Raw genomic sequence first — 15933 nt, forward strand, 5'->3', positions numbered from 1 at the left:
TACCAACATGCATTTGGAGCGAATGCATGGAATTATCAAGCACATTTATATGGGCGGGAAGAACCCGAAAAGGTTGGACATAACCATCGATATCCTGATGCGGTTCATAAGAGATAAACTTTTTGAGCGTCTCATTTACTTACACAGAGGTAAAGTAACAAGTAAACTGTCTGAGATAAGACGCGGACATACTAAAGCACTGTCTCTTTCATCAGAAAATGTTATCTACGATGGTGACTTGTGCAGAGTACCATCTGCCAATAGACATGAAATATACGAAATTAGGAAAACAGATGAAAGAGACTGCAAGTGTAATTTAACATGCAGTGAATGTAAAGTCTGCATTCATGCCTATATATGTAGCTGTCACGAGTCAGCCATCAAATTCAATATGTGTAAGCATATCCATCTGATAGCAATGCAGTCTGCTGAAGAAAAAAATACAGACAATTCCAACACAGAAAATGACCTTGTTATTCAGGAACGCCCATCTAAAGAGGAAGAAGAAAGACTCATAAATGAGATTCGCAATCCGCTGAAGAAAAATTCGGATAACGATGTACAACAAACAAAAAGAAAACTTAGAGAAATGTTCGAAAAAATTCTTGCAGAAGTTGTGGATATTGAAGATTCTGAAATTGCTGAGAAACACCTTCAACCTATAATACCTACAATACGGGCCCGGAAATCCATGACGCCACACAACACATCGTCTACACACATGCCATCTTCTTCTAAAAGAATACATTTCGAACCGCAAAGAAGACTATTCTCCACTAAAAAAAAAGACCTTATCAAAGAACAGCCTCATCATTGTCAAGACCTACTGTAGACGAGCAAGAAGTAATCTGTGCAAATTTATTACTCCGCTAAACTACATACCACAGCCATGTAATAAATATACGGTATGTAGTTGTATCTTCCCTAGTTTGTTCCACAGTGATATATTTCTCATCTTTCAGATAATATAAATAGAAAATTATTTGTTTACTGTATTTTATTAGTTAACATTTTGAGTGTGAACAATAAGTTATTTACAGAATATGTGCAATATGATAGGTGACATTAAAAACTGAACTATAAGTGTTGAAACTGTGGCCATAAGTCGTTCTACAGGATTGAGCGTGAACAATAAGTTATTTATAGAATCTGCGCAAAATATGTCAAGTGATATTAGGAACTAAACTATAACTGTGATAAAGATCGTTCGACAGGAACTTTAAAATGAGTTTCAACAATCCTATTCCCGGCGCTGCTGGAGATGTAGAACGAATTTGGTAAGCCTACTTTTATGATAAATAATTTCCCAGTATATGTTACAGTCCATATACAGTTGTAAGAGGAAGACGTCTCATCCTAGCAAAGAAAAGTTAAAAGTTTTATCAGCTCGTTCTCCTTACAATATTATATGGGCCTCCATTATAACGATATGATATGAATATTTGTAAATAGGTATGCCTTTCATAATAATATTAGCCACTAAGTTTCTCTTAATATGTTAGAAATAGCAAGTACCATTAGAACCCGTTATAAACTGGGCACGCAATAGCATTGTAATTCTGTTCACAATACACTCAACTCGAGGGAAGTGTTAATCCTTAGTTTTGAAACGCTCAAGCAGAGGGAGGATGTGGCTAAATATCGGGCGACGACGACCATGCACGAACTTAGCCGATGATGGCTCCTGAATGTCAGGCGCTAGACAAAAGTATAGTTATTGGTCTCTGTTAAATTTCTTTGGTTGGTCTCTATTTTATATATCAGATCTCCAATATGTTTGCTGTATTATTAAATCTATGACTGGTAAACATTCGCTTTATAGTTTTTTGCTATTGATGATGTTGCATTTTCCTAGTTCCTCGATTTCTTAGTAGAATATATGCTCTTGTCATCTCCAGTCGGCTGAGTTCCAATTCTTGATAGCTGTTCTCGTTGAAACCAATGTGTTTCGCGATTTATTTTCTTGTTTCAATTTGGAACGACTTATAATTGTATCTGATAATCTTTTTATGTTCAGTTTTCTTCTTTCTTGATTACTTTTACTCGATTCAGTTTGCTCTCTACTTGCAATACGTCTTCTCGTTGCGATAGTTAGCCATGTTGATAACTTCTGCAGTGTCGGGTCCCTTTTTAAAACAATCCAAGTCCCATGTCTTCGTCTTTTAGACTGCCATTATGATGATACATATTTCGCCATTTGTGTCCATCTGGGCTTCTGTGACATTATGAACTCATTCATTCTATTTAACTCCGTCATGGATAATCGCGCTTACTCTGACGATCGAAATCTTAATTATGGAATAGTGTAACGGTACACTTATCATATCACATTTAAGCGTCTGCGCGCTAAGGCCCGTTTTTTGATTCGAGAAAATAAGGAAGCTACGTGGCAAAAGCATGTGTCTTCCATGACTGCACATACTCTTTCATCACAAGTGTGGACAAAACTCCGCCGTATTGTCGGAGTACAGAATGTGCCCTCAGTCCCCGGTATCTCCATTAATGAATATATTGTTACGATTCCTTCAGTGATTGCAGACCACATCGCGTCACATTTCGCAGATACGTCCAGCTCTGGGAGATACGATCCTGCATTTCTACCAATTAAGCGTGAAGCAGAGGCACACCATCTCTCTTTCGCCTCTAGTGCTTCGCATCCCTACAACGTGCCTTTCACGGAGTGGGATTGCGGAGTGCACTCGCGCAATGCAGAGACACGGCTCCTGGACCGGACAAAATCCATAATCAAATGCTTAAGCATTTGAGTGACAGATGTCTCAAGGATATCCTCACCCGATTCAACAGAATATGGAGTGAGGGAGTGTTTCCATCTCAGTGGCGTGAAGGAATTGTGATACCAATTCCCAAGCCAGGTGAAGTTCCAAAACTCCTGGATAGTTATAGGCCAATATGTCTTACTTACCGCCTTTGTAAGCTATTTGAAAGGTTGGTTAACTGGTGTCCTGTGTGGACTATGGAAAAGGAAGGCCTCTTGTCTAACTACCAGTGTGGTTTCCGCTCTTATCGGTCTGCAACTTATCAACTGGTCAGATTGGAGAGTGCCATTCAGGAGGTCTTTCCCCGGAAGGAACACTTAGTCGCCGTATTTTTTGACCTGGAGAAAGTTTACAATAACACCTGGCGATATGGGATTCTCTCCACTCTGCACCAGTGGGGGTTTCAGGTAAAATTGCCAACGTTTACTGAGAACTTCATGTTTCTCCGGCTCTTTTGAGTCCGAGTAGGGAATGCTTTTTCTCAATAAGGAAAATGAAGTATCTCAGGGATCGGTACTGTGTGCCACGCTGTTCGCAATCGCCATCAACGATATACTTGCCGCTGCTGGGCCCGCAGTCGTTCCATCGCTGTATGTAGACGACTTAGCTCTGCATTACAGCTCTGGAAGGGTGGCGTTTGCTGAGAGACAGCTACAGCAAGCTATTAACCGAGTCGACAGATGGGCCCTGCAACATGGTTTTCGCTTTTCAGCGGCAAAAACCTCATTTTTACACTTCTGTCGACGTCGGCTTGTGCATCCTGAACCAGAGCTCCGCTTGCGAAACAGTGTCTTACCAGTGGTAGACACCTGCAGATTTTAGGGTCTCCATTTTGATAAGAGACTAACGTGGCAGCCCCACATCCGTCCGTTAAAGGTTGCCTACCTGGAGAGACTTAACATGTTTAAGTTTCTCAGCGGCACTTCGTGGGGGGCTGACCGTGCGGTGCTGCTACGTTTTTACACGGCCGCGGTCCTCTCCCGAATGTACTATGAAAGTGCGGCTTATGGCTCAGTATCAAAATCTACGCTGAACCTTTTAGACAGTATTCACCATAGTGGAGTAAGGCTGGCAACGGGAGCTTTCCGTACTAGCCTCATTCCCAGCCTGCTCGCTGAACCGGGAGTTCCATCTTTACGAATAAGGAGACAGCCGTTACTCCTTACGTACGCTGCCAAATATCGTGAAATGCAGCTAGATGCAAGCTATCAATCCGTATTTACTACCCAATTCCACCAGAGGTATCAAAACCGGCCGAATGCCACACGGCCGGTTGGGTTTCCAATTGATAGCTTGTGTCGTGATTTAAATATAGATATCGGTGGTTGCCTTGAACAAACTTTTAGCGAGGTACCTCCGTGGTTAATTCCGCGATCGAATATACGTCTAGATCTACTCCGTGGACCCAAGGTGAACACGGATTCCTCCGTTTATCGGAGGTATTTCCAGGACTTCGTTCACCAATAACTGGCTGCGAAACATCTTCACGGATGGTTAAAAAGTCGGAGAAAATGTCGGTTTCTCTTTTGTCATCGATGATATGAACACGAAGATCTCGCTTCCTAGTGTATGTAGTGTCTATATTGCGGAGCTTTAGCCACCTTAGAAGTTCTGCAGTTTGCATTGGGTGACGGAAGAAACCACTTTCTTATGTGTACTGACTCGTTAAGCTCTCTGCAGGTCCATTGAAACCTCTTTCTCGGAACACCCACTGATACCGCAGATTCATGACCTTCTAGCCAGGTTAAGAGATGCTAGCACCAGAATTACTTTCGCGTGGCTTCTAAGTCACGTTGAGATTGCGGGAAACGAACTTGCGGATGAAGCTGCAAAGGAAACGGTACTTTTACTTCCAAGACCTATCGATGTACCTGCTAAAGATATTAGTCCTCAGCTACGTCGATACATCTTCGCGTCCTGGGAGTCGGAGTGGCTAGCTATCCGAACCCCCAACAAGCTGAGAGCAATTAAGAAGACAACTACCGTGTGGCGGTTCTCTTTTCGGCCTTCACGGAGAGAGGCCATAATATTGTGTAGGCTGAGGATAGGTCATTTACGATCTACGCACACTTATCTCCTAAAGAGCGAAGCCCCTCCAGTGTGTTCTTGTGGTGCCGACTTCACCATGGCCCACATCCTCACAGAGTGCGCCGATCTCTCTGGCCTAAGACGGGATCTCGGCCTGCAGGAAAAACTTGAACGCATACTAGCCGATGACGCGACTACTGCTGACCTCGTCATCCGCTTTATGTGCGACAGTGGAATAATCTTGGGTATGTAAATTACAAGTGTACTGCTACTCAGGGAACGCACGTTCCCTTTTGATTCGTTTGTAATTTTTCGGCCTAATTCAATATTTTTTTGGTTTGTTCTGCGTTTCCAAATTTCTGAACCTGCTTACTGTCTATTCTTTGGAACTTTTCACTAAACACCAACAAGGGGTTGTGCTAGATTAACGAACGTAGGCGTGTTTATACATCTGAAAGATGACGATTCGAATTTCTCGCAAATCGCATTAGCGTGGCACTAGTAGCGGCCCCATGATGTTGCACATCAGGTTTGCTTTAAATACGGGCTGTACTGTGCGAGAGCGTTAGTTACCTGTGAGATTGGACGGAGTGACTGTGAGTGGGTCAAGAAAGCCTTTACAACGACGAAGGGGCCAGTATCAACAGCTCACTGCGGTTGAACGAGGCCATATAATAGGGCTACATGAAGGAGGATTCTCCTTCCGCGCTATTGCAGAACGACTTGGCAGGAATGTTTCCATTGTGCATGCGTGCTGACAGCAGTAGTCATGTGAAGGTACGCTCGCTAGAAGACCGGGCTTCGGACGTCCCCGTGGCACCACCGAGAGGGAGGACCTCCGTATTCGGCGTATGGTGTGGCGCAGTGGACTGTCTGCAGCAGCAATTCGAGCGGCCGTTGGCACCAGAGTGATGCAATGAACTGTTCGAAATCGGTTACTTGAAGGACAGCTCCGAGCCAGACGCCCTGCATCCCATTTACCCCAAACTACCGCCATCTGCGACTTCAGTGGTGTCAAGCGAGAGCTCATTGGAGGATGGAGTGGAGGTTCGTTGTGTTTTCCGATGAAAGCCGGTTCTGCCTTGGTGGCAGTATTGGTTAGGAGGAGGCCAGGTGAACGCCTGCATTCCACCTGTCTGCAGAGTCGACACACTGGGAGTTCTGGTCTGGGGAGCAATTTCCTAAGACAGCAGGAGCACTATTGTCGTTATCCCTCGCATCCTGACTGCAGAAGTGTACGTCCATCTGGTGATTCGACCTGTTGTGCTGCCATTCATGAACAGCATTTCAAGAGTAATGAAATGGAATATAAGAATTTGAATTTAGTATTGAATAGGTGGATCCTTATATCCATTTCATTACTTTGTGAATCTCGATTCAATATGGACTTTATAATGAAATTCTTGACGTTGAATAGCATTTCCAGAGGCGTTTTCCAATAGAATAATTTACGCCCCATGCTGCTGTTGTAACCCAACGTGCTCTACAGTGTGTCGACTTGTTGCTTGGCCTGCTCGATCTTCTGATCTGTCCCCAATCGAGCACGTATGGGACATCATTGGACGACAACTCCAGCGTCATCCACAACCGGCATTAACCGTCCCTGTATTGACCGACCAAGTGCAACAGGCATGGAACTCCATCCCTCAAGCTGACATCCAGCACCTGTACGACAAAATGCATGTATGCCAGCATTCAACAGTCAGGTGATTGCACCGTTTATTAATGGGCCAGCATGGCGCATTTGTGATTACTTTTCTTGTGCAGATATTTACCCGTAGTCTTGTACCTTTTATCAATTAAATATGTTACCTCTAAAAATATATTGCCAACATTTCCATATTCTACCTTCCTTATTTCATAGTGTTTGGATATTTTTTCCTGCCAGTGTAGAAAGAGAATGGAGTGGCCTACAAGGATGCTGTAGTAAAAACAGCAAGGAAATATCTAGGAACGACTGTGTGTAAATATGTAAAAAAGCCAACATCTTGGTGGAACGATGAGGTGAGGGCAGCTTTTAAATGTAAAGGAAGGCGTATCAAGAATGGCTCCAAACAAGGACAGATGCAGACAGGGAATTGTACATAGATGAAAGAAATAGAGTGAAACAAATAATTGTTGAAACCAAGAAGATGTCATGGGAAGATTTTGCTAATAATCTGTAAAGGTGAAGCAGTTGGGAAACCTTTCCAGACAGTAATAAAGAATCTTTCAAAGTAAGAGCAAGAAGAAATGAATGGTGTTTTGAGTAAATTAGGTGAAATACTACATCCCAGGGAATCACTGGACAGGTGGAAAGAATATTTTGAATATCTTCTCAAAGTAAAAGGAAATGTTTCTGTTGATGTCACGAACAACCAACCTCATGGGAAGGACGACAATGGTGTTAGAGAAATTAGTCCTGAAATGGTGAATTATAGTGGAAAAACAGGAATGAAATGGCTTCATAGAGTAATAAGGTTAGCATTGAATATTAGTAGGGTACCTTTTGATTAGACGAGGGGTTGTCAGGATAGGATCAGATTTTCAGTATGTGGCAGCTGAACGTTAAATGCTATAAGAGGAACGGACGGTTTTGTTTATATTTCATAGATCTATATAAGACACAAGACAGAGTACCGAGGTAAAATATCTTAGCTGTACTGGGGGATTATGGGATTAAGGGTGGATTATTAAAAGTAATCAAAGACATTTATGTTCATGATTGGACGGAATTGAGAAATTATGGTAGAATGCGTTCTTGGTTCAAGGCACTTAGAGGCGTTAGACTAGGCTGTAATCTTTCATCGTTGTTGTTCATAATCTACATGGTCCATGTACTGCAAGGTGTCAAGTGGGAAGGAGGGATTCAGTTAGGTGGAAATTTAGTACTGATGACTTGGTCTTAATGACAGACTGTGCTGAAAGTCTGCAATCTCTCATCTATCATCTTGGAATGAGTATAATATGAAATTTAGCCTACCCAAAACTAAATTGATGTCAGTAGGTAAGAAATCTAAGATAATGGAATAACAAGTTGAATATACGAAGCTGGAAGAGGTAGATAATTCCAAGTATTTAGGATGGTAGTATAGTGAATTTAAATCTAGAGCACACAGAAGGCAAAGGCTACGGCAGGGTAACTTCACCAGTTTTGAAGAAAAGAGTGCCTATCGAGTGTTAAGGAAGTGTGATAAGTTTGTGAATGCTCTGAGGAGGAAATGGTTTCCTGTTTTAATAAAGTGTTCTACTCTATATAAAATTTTACAAGTTTCAAATGGTGTTGTTTTATTAAAAGTGGCGTTACGTCGCACCAACACCGATAGGTCTTATGGTTTCACAACTAAGTATTTGTTTTCGACAAGGTGGAAAATAAAGAATACTTAGTTGTGAATCTGTGTAAGTGCGATCCGGACCATGAAGCTGATTTTATGTAAGGTCTTATGGTCACGATGTTGCAAATAGTTGTTTTCACTCTTTACTTTGCATGTTGCACGTAGTGATAACAGTTTCTGTAACATATTTTAGCTCATAAGCTGTAATACGCAGAATGTTATGTTAACAGAGGTGATATGCGCTGTGGTGGAGACATTTACAGGAAACTAGACAGCTGAGGAGAACCCACCGAGGTTTACAAGTTTGTTTTTAGCAAGCTATTATCAAGACGGCAAGATATGACATTGAAATCTACATAAAATATTGAATTTTTTAACTTCAGCTTTGAATCAAAACTACAGCAGTTATTTTACATCAATGACACATTTCTCATTACTAAAATATCCCTCTCTATCAGCCAAACTATCACCTATAACCGTAATGGGTTTTGCTGATGACACAATCAACGTTGGGAAGAACAAAGCAGCAGATTTAGATCTTACTCAGCTAGCTTGCATGATTTTTTAATAAAATGGGCGATATCAATCCTCAGAAGTGTACAGGGATATGTGTGATCCAAGGCAAGTCGAAGCATGGTTCGCTATCCATGCAAGAAGATTGATGAGACTCAACTGCAGACAGTGAACAAATTTGTTATCTTGGAACTACCTTTAGGTACATGCTAGTGTTAGACGAGACTGCCATAATGAAAGCTCTTCACAATAAGCTTCAACTTCTAACATTTTCGTCACTACTTAAGGAAGACCAAAAGCTCACACACAGTCCTGAATTCCTCAATCTGTCCCACCCTAATATATCCTTTTCTGACAAACAGTTTCAAGAAAATCACATAAATGTTTATCGGATAGCAATGAAATGATTAAAAGTGCAAAGGGGATATTACAGTTGCCATCGGATACTCCAAATAGCATATGTACTCTGAAAAGAAATACAAGGGACTTGCTCTTTTTAAATTCTCATGAGAAGTATACCTACAATGCATTAATACCTGGAACATCTTGATTGATTGATGCTTGTTGTTTAAAGAGACCTAACATCTAGGTCATCGGCCGCTAATGGTACGAAGTGAGACGAAATGAAATGACAAATTAAAAACCCCAACTCCTCCACTGATCACAATTCAAACGTGAGGACGAAGAATGAATGGATATGAATTAAAAGCGATCAGTGGAACCGACCCACACTGCCTCACATGCACAGAAGCTGGCTTAAAACAATAATATTACTGACCAAGGGACTGCTTCTATAGCACGATACTGAATCGATGTTGCTTGTAGTCGAAAGGAGTCCAAAATCCAAGTCATCGTCCCCTCATAATGGTACTTATCGCTAGAAAAGTAGAACCATGGTATTTGTCATATTGCGGTACTAATCAAGAGTAGCGTAGACTCGCGGTATTCCACACATTATGGTTCTACTCACAGGTAATAAAATTCATACATGTATTATTTCGCACATTGCGGCGCCATTGACAGGCAACGCAAACCTATGATGTTCATCACCGAAGTGTAGTGATGGGCAACGATCTCGCTCGAGACTGACGTCGCAGATCTCGATACTCTCGCAAGAATCTCGAAACCGATGCTCCTGTGGTGCAAGCTGTGCGACGTACTAGTAACTATAGTATATAATTGGCAGTTATTGCGTGAAATAATGTTCCCATATGAAAACATGTGAGCCAGTACATTTTGTCAAAGGCCTGGAAAAGTACTGCATGTTCAACTATGAGCCCCTTAATACCATTAACGAAAGTGAAACAGAATGACAGTAAACTTATCTTAAACTGTTCGCGACTTATTTGGGATGGACATCTTAGCTGAATAACCATGCATAATTTGTGACTAACTGTAGATAGGATGTACACCTACTTAGATACTAGAGGCGTGCGTTATTCGAGCCTGAGACGGGGAAGATGTGCTTTGCTACATATGCAACCCCCATTACATATGAGTAGAACGTGTAATCTAAAATGCCCGAGTTTGCTCCAATTCTTTCAGCAGGGGTGATGGGCCACGCTCTCGAGACCGATTCTCGTGTGCTACGTCCCAGTAACTACGAGTGTAAGATTGATACTTATCATCAGCAGTTCTCATATAGAAGCGTGTGTGACGATAAATTTTGTCAAAAGCCTAAAAAAGCACTGCATGTTGAACTATGAGATCCTTAATACCATTAACGAAAGTGAAGACAGAATGCCAGTATCTTAAACTGTTCTTGAGTTATGTCAGGTAGCTGAATAACCCGTATAATTTGGTAATTACTGTTATTAGGATGTAAACCTACCTGGATGCCTCACAATCGTTGTCGGCAGGGTAGCTTCTTGTGATTCAGATCGGGCCGGAGTTGTTCTGTGACTAGGCCTATTCCTCTTCATTTATGTTATGTGTTTTTAAGTGTTGGATCATTCCAGAAGTATTTCTGCCGACGTATTTTCTTTAGAATAAGCAACAGAGCGGGCTGTGCTATGTGACATCTCTTCAAAATAACCGACATCCACAACTTACGTTACGTTTCGGACATCGTCTTCAAGTTGTCGCGTACAACTAGACACAATTTCACATTGCACCGTCATATATCGAAGTACGCTACCTAATTATGACGCGAATACTCTATAACATTATAAGGAATTATTTCCTTCGTTACCAAAATATCAGTAAACACAAGCAGTGGTCATATGTTATTGAATGTGGGGTCTGATAAGGATGTACACCTACCTGTCGAAAGAATTGGAGCAAACAAGCATTTTAGATTACACATTCCACTCATGCGCAATGGTGGTGCATACGCAACAAGGCGCATCTTGCTTCGTCTCGAGTTCGAACAATGCACGCCTCTAGTATCCAGGTACGTGTACCTACAGTAGCCGTCAGGTTCTGTACTTAAACCACTCATTCGTGTACCTACCAGGGCATACACTGCCAGAATGCGTATCATTTATAATTATGTTATACTGCGTCAAAATAGACCTCGGTAGAAGTGAACGCCCTAGTCGCTTGTTGACATGTATTTACGAAATTGAGAAGGTTGGCTATTCGCATACTCGGCACAAACAACATTCAGCTCCGACGACCTGTAGGCCTACGACACGCTGCTCACCGCACAATGCGGGGACAACGCTCTCGAGATCTCTCGCGAGAAATAGTACCTGCGCTAGTCTCGAAAAATCTCGAGACCTCGTCTCAGACTGCCCTTCACTACCTAATTGTACTAACTATAGGGACTCGTACTATCCCGTGGTGTTCCTTGCGGGTACTAATCGTAGGCAAGCCAGAACCATGGATTCCGTCATCCCATGGTGTCGCTCATATAGTGCTACTAATCACAGGTACTGTAAAAGCCGTCGCGCTCTCGTTTGCTACTAATCACAAACCTATTTGGTACCTAACATAGTGGTATTACGCACAAGGTAAAGCGACCCATTGTGTTCCCCGCGTGGTGGTACTAATCACAAGGAGTTTCATGGTTCTAATATAATCATCCCTTGGTCGCCCCTTTCGACAGACAGGGGATACCGCGGGTTTATTCTTCGTCTGCTTCCCCCAGCCACAGGGGGTTGTGTGTTAGGTCCGCGAGAGGTATTTTATTTCCCTCAAGTCCAAGGCAAGCTGGTTAGGACCCCTCTATCCGCCACCTGGGACGCGCCACGTGGGAGTATCACCTCTCCCCCTGCTACGCCAGCGTAGTGGGTTTGTTGGGAACATCTTGCTTAAGACTGAAAATCTACTTGCTGCTGCTTCGAGGGATTCTTACACAGAGTCAGGAATGTATAGAACACCTCAAATTAACAGATATCGATACTCGGAAAATCACCACCAAGAGGATCCGTCAAGAGCTACGAGAATGGGAATTTAACTCCTGGTGTTTATTACCGCAAAAAGGACTTGGGCTGCAACTTTACAAAGAGTATATACCCATCAACTCTTTAGTGTGAGATCATACCTGACTGTTCTGTAACATGTGGAGAGAGACTATAAAGATGACTGCTAATGTTTCTCCGGTGCGCTCGTTGCCAGGCTGATCCCTGGACAGCAACCCATCGGCATTGCCACGGACAGATAGAAACTCTTGGTCATGTTCTGGGATTCTACAGATGTGGAGAGTTGCTGAGGAACACAAAAGCACCGCCAAAGCAGACCCTTCCTCCCAAGAACTGAGAAAGAAGGGATACGATGTACATAAGGATGTAGAACTGGCCATAAACGGCTGTTTGCAGAGAACTGATATCATATCTTTAAAAACAAAAGTTCTCAGGGATTCATTTTAGAATCGACTGTCAGGTCTGAGCACCCAGAGGAGGTCTATTTAGAAAAGACTAAGAAATACGATCCCATTACCCCTTACTACAAATCTAAATACCACCTTCAGGAAATTGAACTACGTAATAGGGATAACAATCGGAGCTTGTGGTATCGTACCTAACCAATGTACCGCCACGTGGAAGTACTTCTAATGAAGCGGATCCCCAAAAATCATGACTCTCATTCTCTGAGGCTGCATCAAGAACTGTGATACCACCTGTATAGCAAGGAATTACCGCACTAGTTATACTATTTCTTCATTACATTTTAGAGATTTCCTTAATGGGACACTATAGATACAATTTGAAATGTATTACCCTGTTTTAATAGCAGCCTGTATATACAGGAGGTTGGTTCCTTAACCCACTCACCTCATCTGACGTGACGTTCACATGAGCATTGGTCAGGTCTTAAACTCAAATGACGAGATATTCACACGCCACACTGTCATATGCATTAGCTAATATTTTGATCACCCATGGACAATTTGCCTTTTGTGAACTTCTATTGATAGAACAGGAATGTGGCTTGATTACAGTTTTATTGCCCAATATACAGCCTCTGAACGCACAAACATTTCACCAGGTGTCAGTCTCCTAGCCATGCCCCTAGGCATAGTAAAGGCAAGTGACAGCAATGCAATTGATGAGTTAATTGAAAATGTTTTAAACAGTGATAATAATCTTGAAGAAGTGATTGTACGTGAAAGTGACGGTTCATCTGATACAAGTGACTGTGAAATCCTACCTCAGCCCTGCGTGTGAAAGCAAAACAGAGTGACTGTATGTGGGTTAGTAATAGTGATAACGAACCAATTATCCATCACATTACAGTTTTTCCAGTGCGGTCAGGAGAACTGAGAGACAAATGAAGGGTATGGGGAAAGACAATGGTAACCCTCAAATTTGAATATTTCATGGTAAGTAGAGTAATACAATGGTAACCCATATCTACACTAATTGGTGCTACGAGTTTGTCTTATTGATGACAGATGGCAGCACAATATTGGTTTGTTTCTAGTGAAAGACAATGGTAACCCACAAATTCAAAATGGAGGCAGCAGCTGGCAGTAGTAAGGGAAGTTGTGATATTAATGCAATTTTAAGTGAATTGTCTAGTGATTCCAGTGATTCTGACTGTTTTGATGACGACATTAATGATCCAGACTTCAGTTTACAGAAGGAGATGGAAGATTCTACTAATATTAATTCTAGTACAAGTGAGGTAAGTTTTGTTTTCCACCACATGTTGTTATTTGCTGGTTACCATTATCTTTGTGCGGGCTAGTTAAGCTGCATTTTATTTGGATTTTATTGGATATTGAACTATTATACGAGATCATGATACTGCGATACAGTTAATATATATTTTCATACAACTATACTGTAATGTATAAATCACACGATGCTTAAAAATGCAGTATACTCGTATTTGTGGATTACCATTTTATTCATAATTTCATTGATGAGGTTACCATTTTATTGATGTAACGAAACTAATAATTTAAAATGCCTCTTTCTATACAATATCATTTTGTTACCAGAATGAAGAGGACCACAGCAGGATTGACCCTCAGAATAAATACATCCCAATGAAGACATCAAGAAAAAGGAAAAGGAAACTGAACAAACAACAAAGGAAGAAACTTGCAAGGAATAGTGGACTCGAGTACACTACAAAAAAAAGGTACAGTGATCCAGGCGAGAAATGTACCTGGTGCGTCTTGTAAATGTGCTAAAAAGTGTTTTGAACGGATTGGGGAGGGGCTTATACAGAGTATAAACAAGTCATTCTGGAACATTGGGGACTTCAACAGACAAAATGCTTATTTGTTTGGTTGCCTGCGGCTAGAACCCGTAAAAAGAAGATATACAGGCAATGAGATTAGTAGACGTAACAACACTATGCGATACAGTGTAATAAAAGATGGCAGAAGCACTGATGTCTGTGAAGTTGCATTTTTAAGCATCCACGGTTTACAGCACAACAGAGGTAGGGTAGAAAATATTCAATCAAAAATGCGAACAGGGGCTACTACTCCACCAGACGATAGAAGAGGCAAACACAAGAACAGACCACATGCCTACTCAGAGGAAGACGTGCAGTTAGTTAAGAAACATATAGAAGGTACTCCAAAATACAAAAGCCATTATAGTAGAAAAGATAATGGTGATAAATTCTATGTGTCAATGGAATATTCTATACACAGTTGCTACAACCACTATAAAGATGAATACTGTCCTGATATCAAAACAAATCCTGTATATTTCGATAAGTATCATCGCATTTTTATTGAAGATTTCAATATTTCATTCAAATTGCCCAAATCAGATACGTGCCCAACGTGCGATTCACATGAAATTGAACTGATGGCTGCGAGAAATGACAACAACATGGAAAAGTTAAAACAAATAAATGTACAGAAGGAATTACATCTCAGAAAAGCCCAGGCAGGCCAAGATAATCTAAAAGTACAAACAGAGCGGGCAATTTTAGATAAAGAGATCCATGTAATAACTTTTGATCTACAACAGGCATTGCCCACTCCTAAACTCTCTACAGGACCAATGTTCTATAAGAGGAAATTGTGGACATACAACTTTAGCATTCATCCCTGTAATTCCTCACCCGGTCATTTTTTTGTTTGGGATGAAACAGTAGCATCCAGGGGTTCAGATGAAATAGGCAGCTGCTTACTGAAGTATTTTGAAGATCACGATATACGGGGGAATAAGTTGATTGCAATTTCAGACAACTGCTCCGGGCAAAACAAAAACTGGAATATTGTGTATGTTTGGATGCTGCTTATTGCAAGAGGAAGATTTTCTTCCGTTGAGCACCACTTCCCTCTTTCTGGACACTCCATGTTGCCAAGTGATCAAGACTTCGGTGTTGTGGAGAAGTACGTTCGTCGACATGTGCAGTATGTATACTCCCCTAAAGACTGGGTGGACATCTTGAAGAAGTGTGCCCAAAAGAGACCGTTTTGTGTCCATGTTATGAAATCGGAAGATTTTGTGTGCTGAAGTGACATGAGATGTTTGTTTAGTCAGAAGAAGGGCACAAGGTGTTACTCCGAGATAGTGTACGTCTCATCCTCACTGCAGACGAGCCAGGGATCATGATGGTATCAAATACATTTAATGGGGAAAATTGGCAGAAAGTAAACTTAAACAAACGAGGTCGTCCTTCAACCTTACAAGGTACCAGTCTTCGAAAGAAGTATTCCGGATCACTTCCAATTGACGCAAAGAAGAAACACGACCTCATTTCTGCACTGAAATGGATACCTCCTATTTACCACGACTTCTACAAGGCCATAAAAACTAAGAAGACATCTGCAATTGAGGATGAGTATGTAGATGCCTCTGCAGACGAGATGTGACAACATTCAGCAGTCTTGTGCTAGTTGCAGGAAAACAATGGTATGCCACAAAATAAGTTGCCATTGCAAA

At 41.6% G+C, this 15933-nt stretch overlaps 1 protein-coding gene across 1 annotated transcript; it reads left to right on the forward strand.

Annotated features, from left to right (window-relative positions):
- Positions 1-13520: 13520 nt before the first annotated feature.
- Positions 13521-14347, forward strand: LOC137501313 (uncharacterized). Its single transcript, XM_068228324.1, has 2 exons — positions 13521-13702; positions 14022-14347. Exons 1-2 carry the CDS (start codon positions 13529-13531, stop codon positions 14205-14207), a joined length of 360 nt encoding a protein of 119 aa, XP_068084425.1. The 5' UTR covers positions 13521-13528; the 3' UTR covers positions 14208-14347.
- The last annotated feature ends 1586 nt before the right edge of the window (positions 14348-15933 follow it).

Source organism: Anabrus simplex, chromosome 1 (assembly GCF_040414725.1).
Source record: "Anabrus simplex isolate iqAnaSimp1 chromosome 1, ASM4041472v1, whole genome shotgun sequence".
Classification (NCBI taxonomy): Eukaryota; Metazoa; Arthropoda; class Insecta; order Orthoptera; family Tettigoniidae; genus Anabrus; species Anabrus simplex.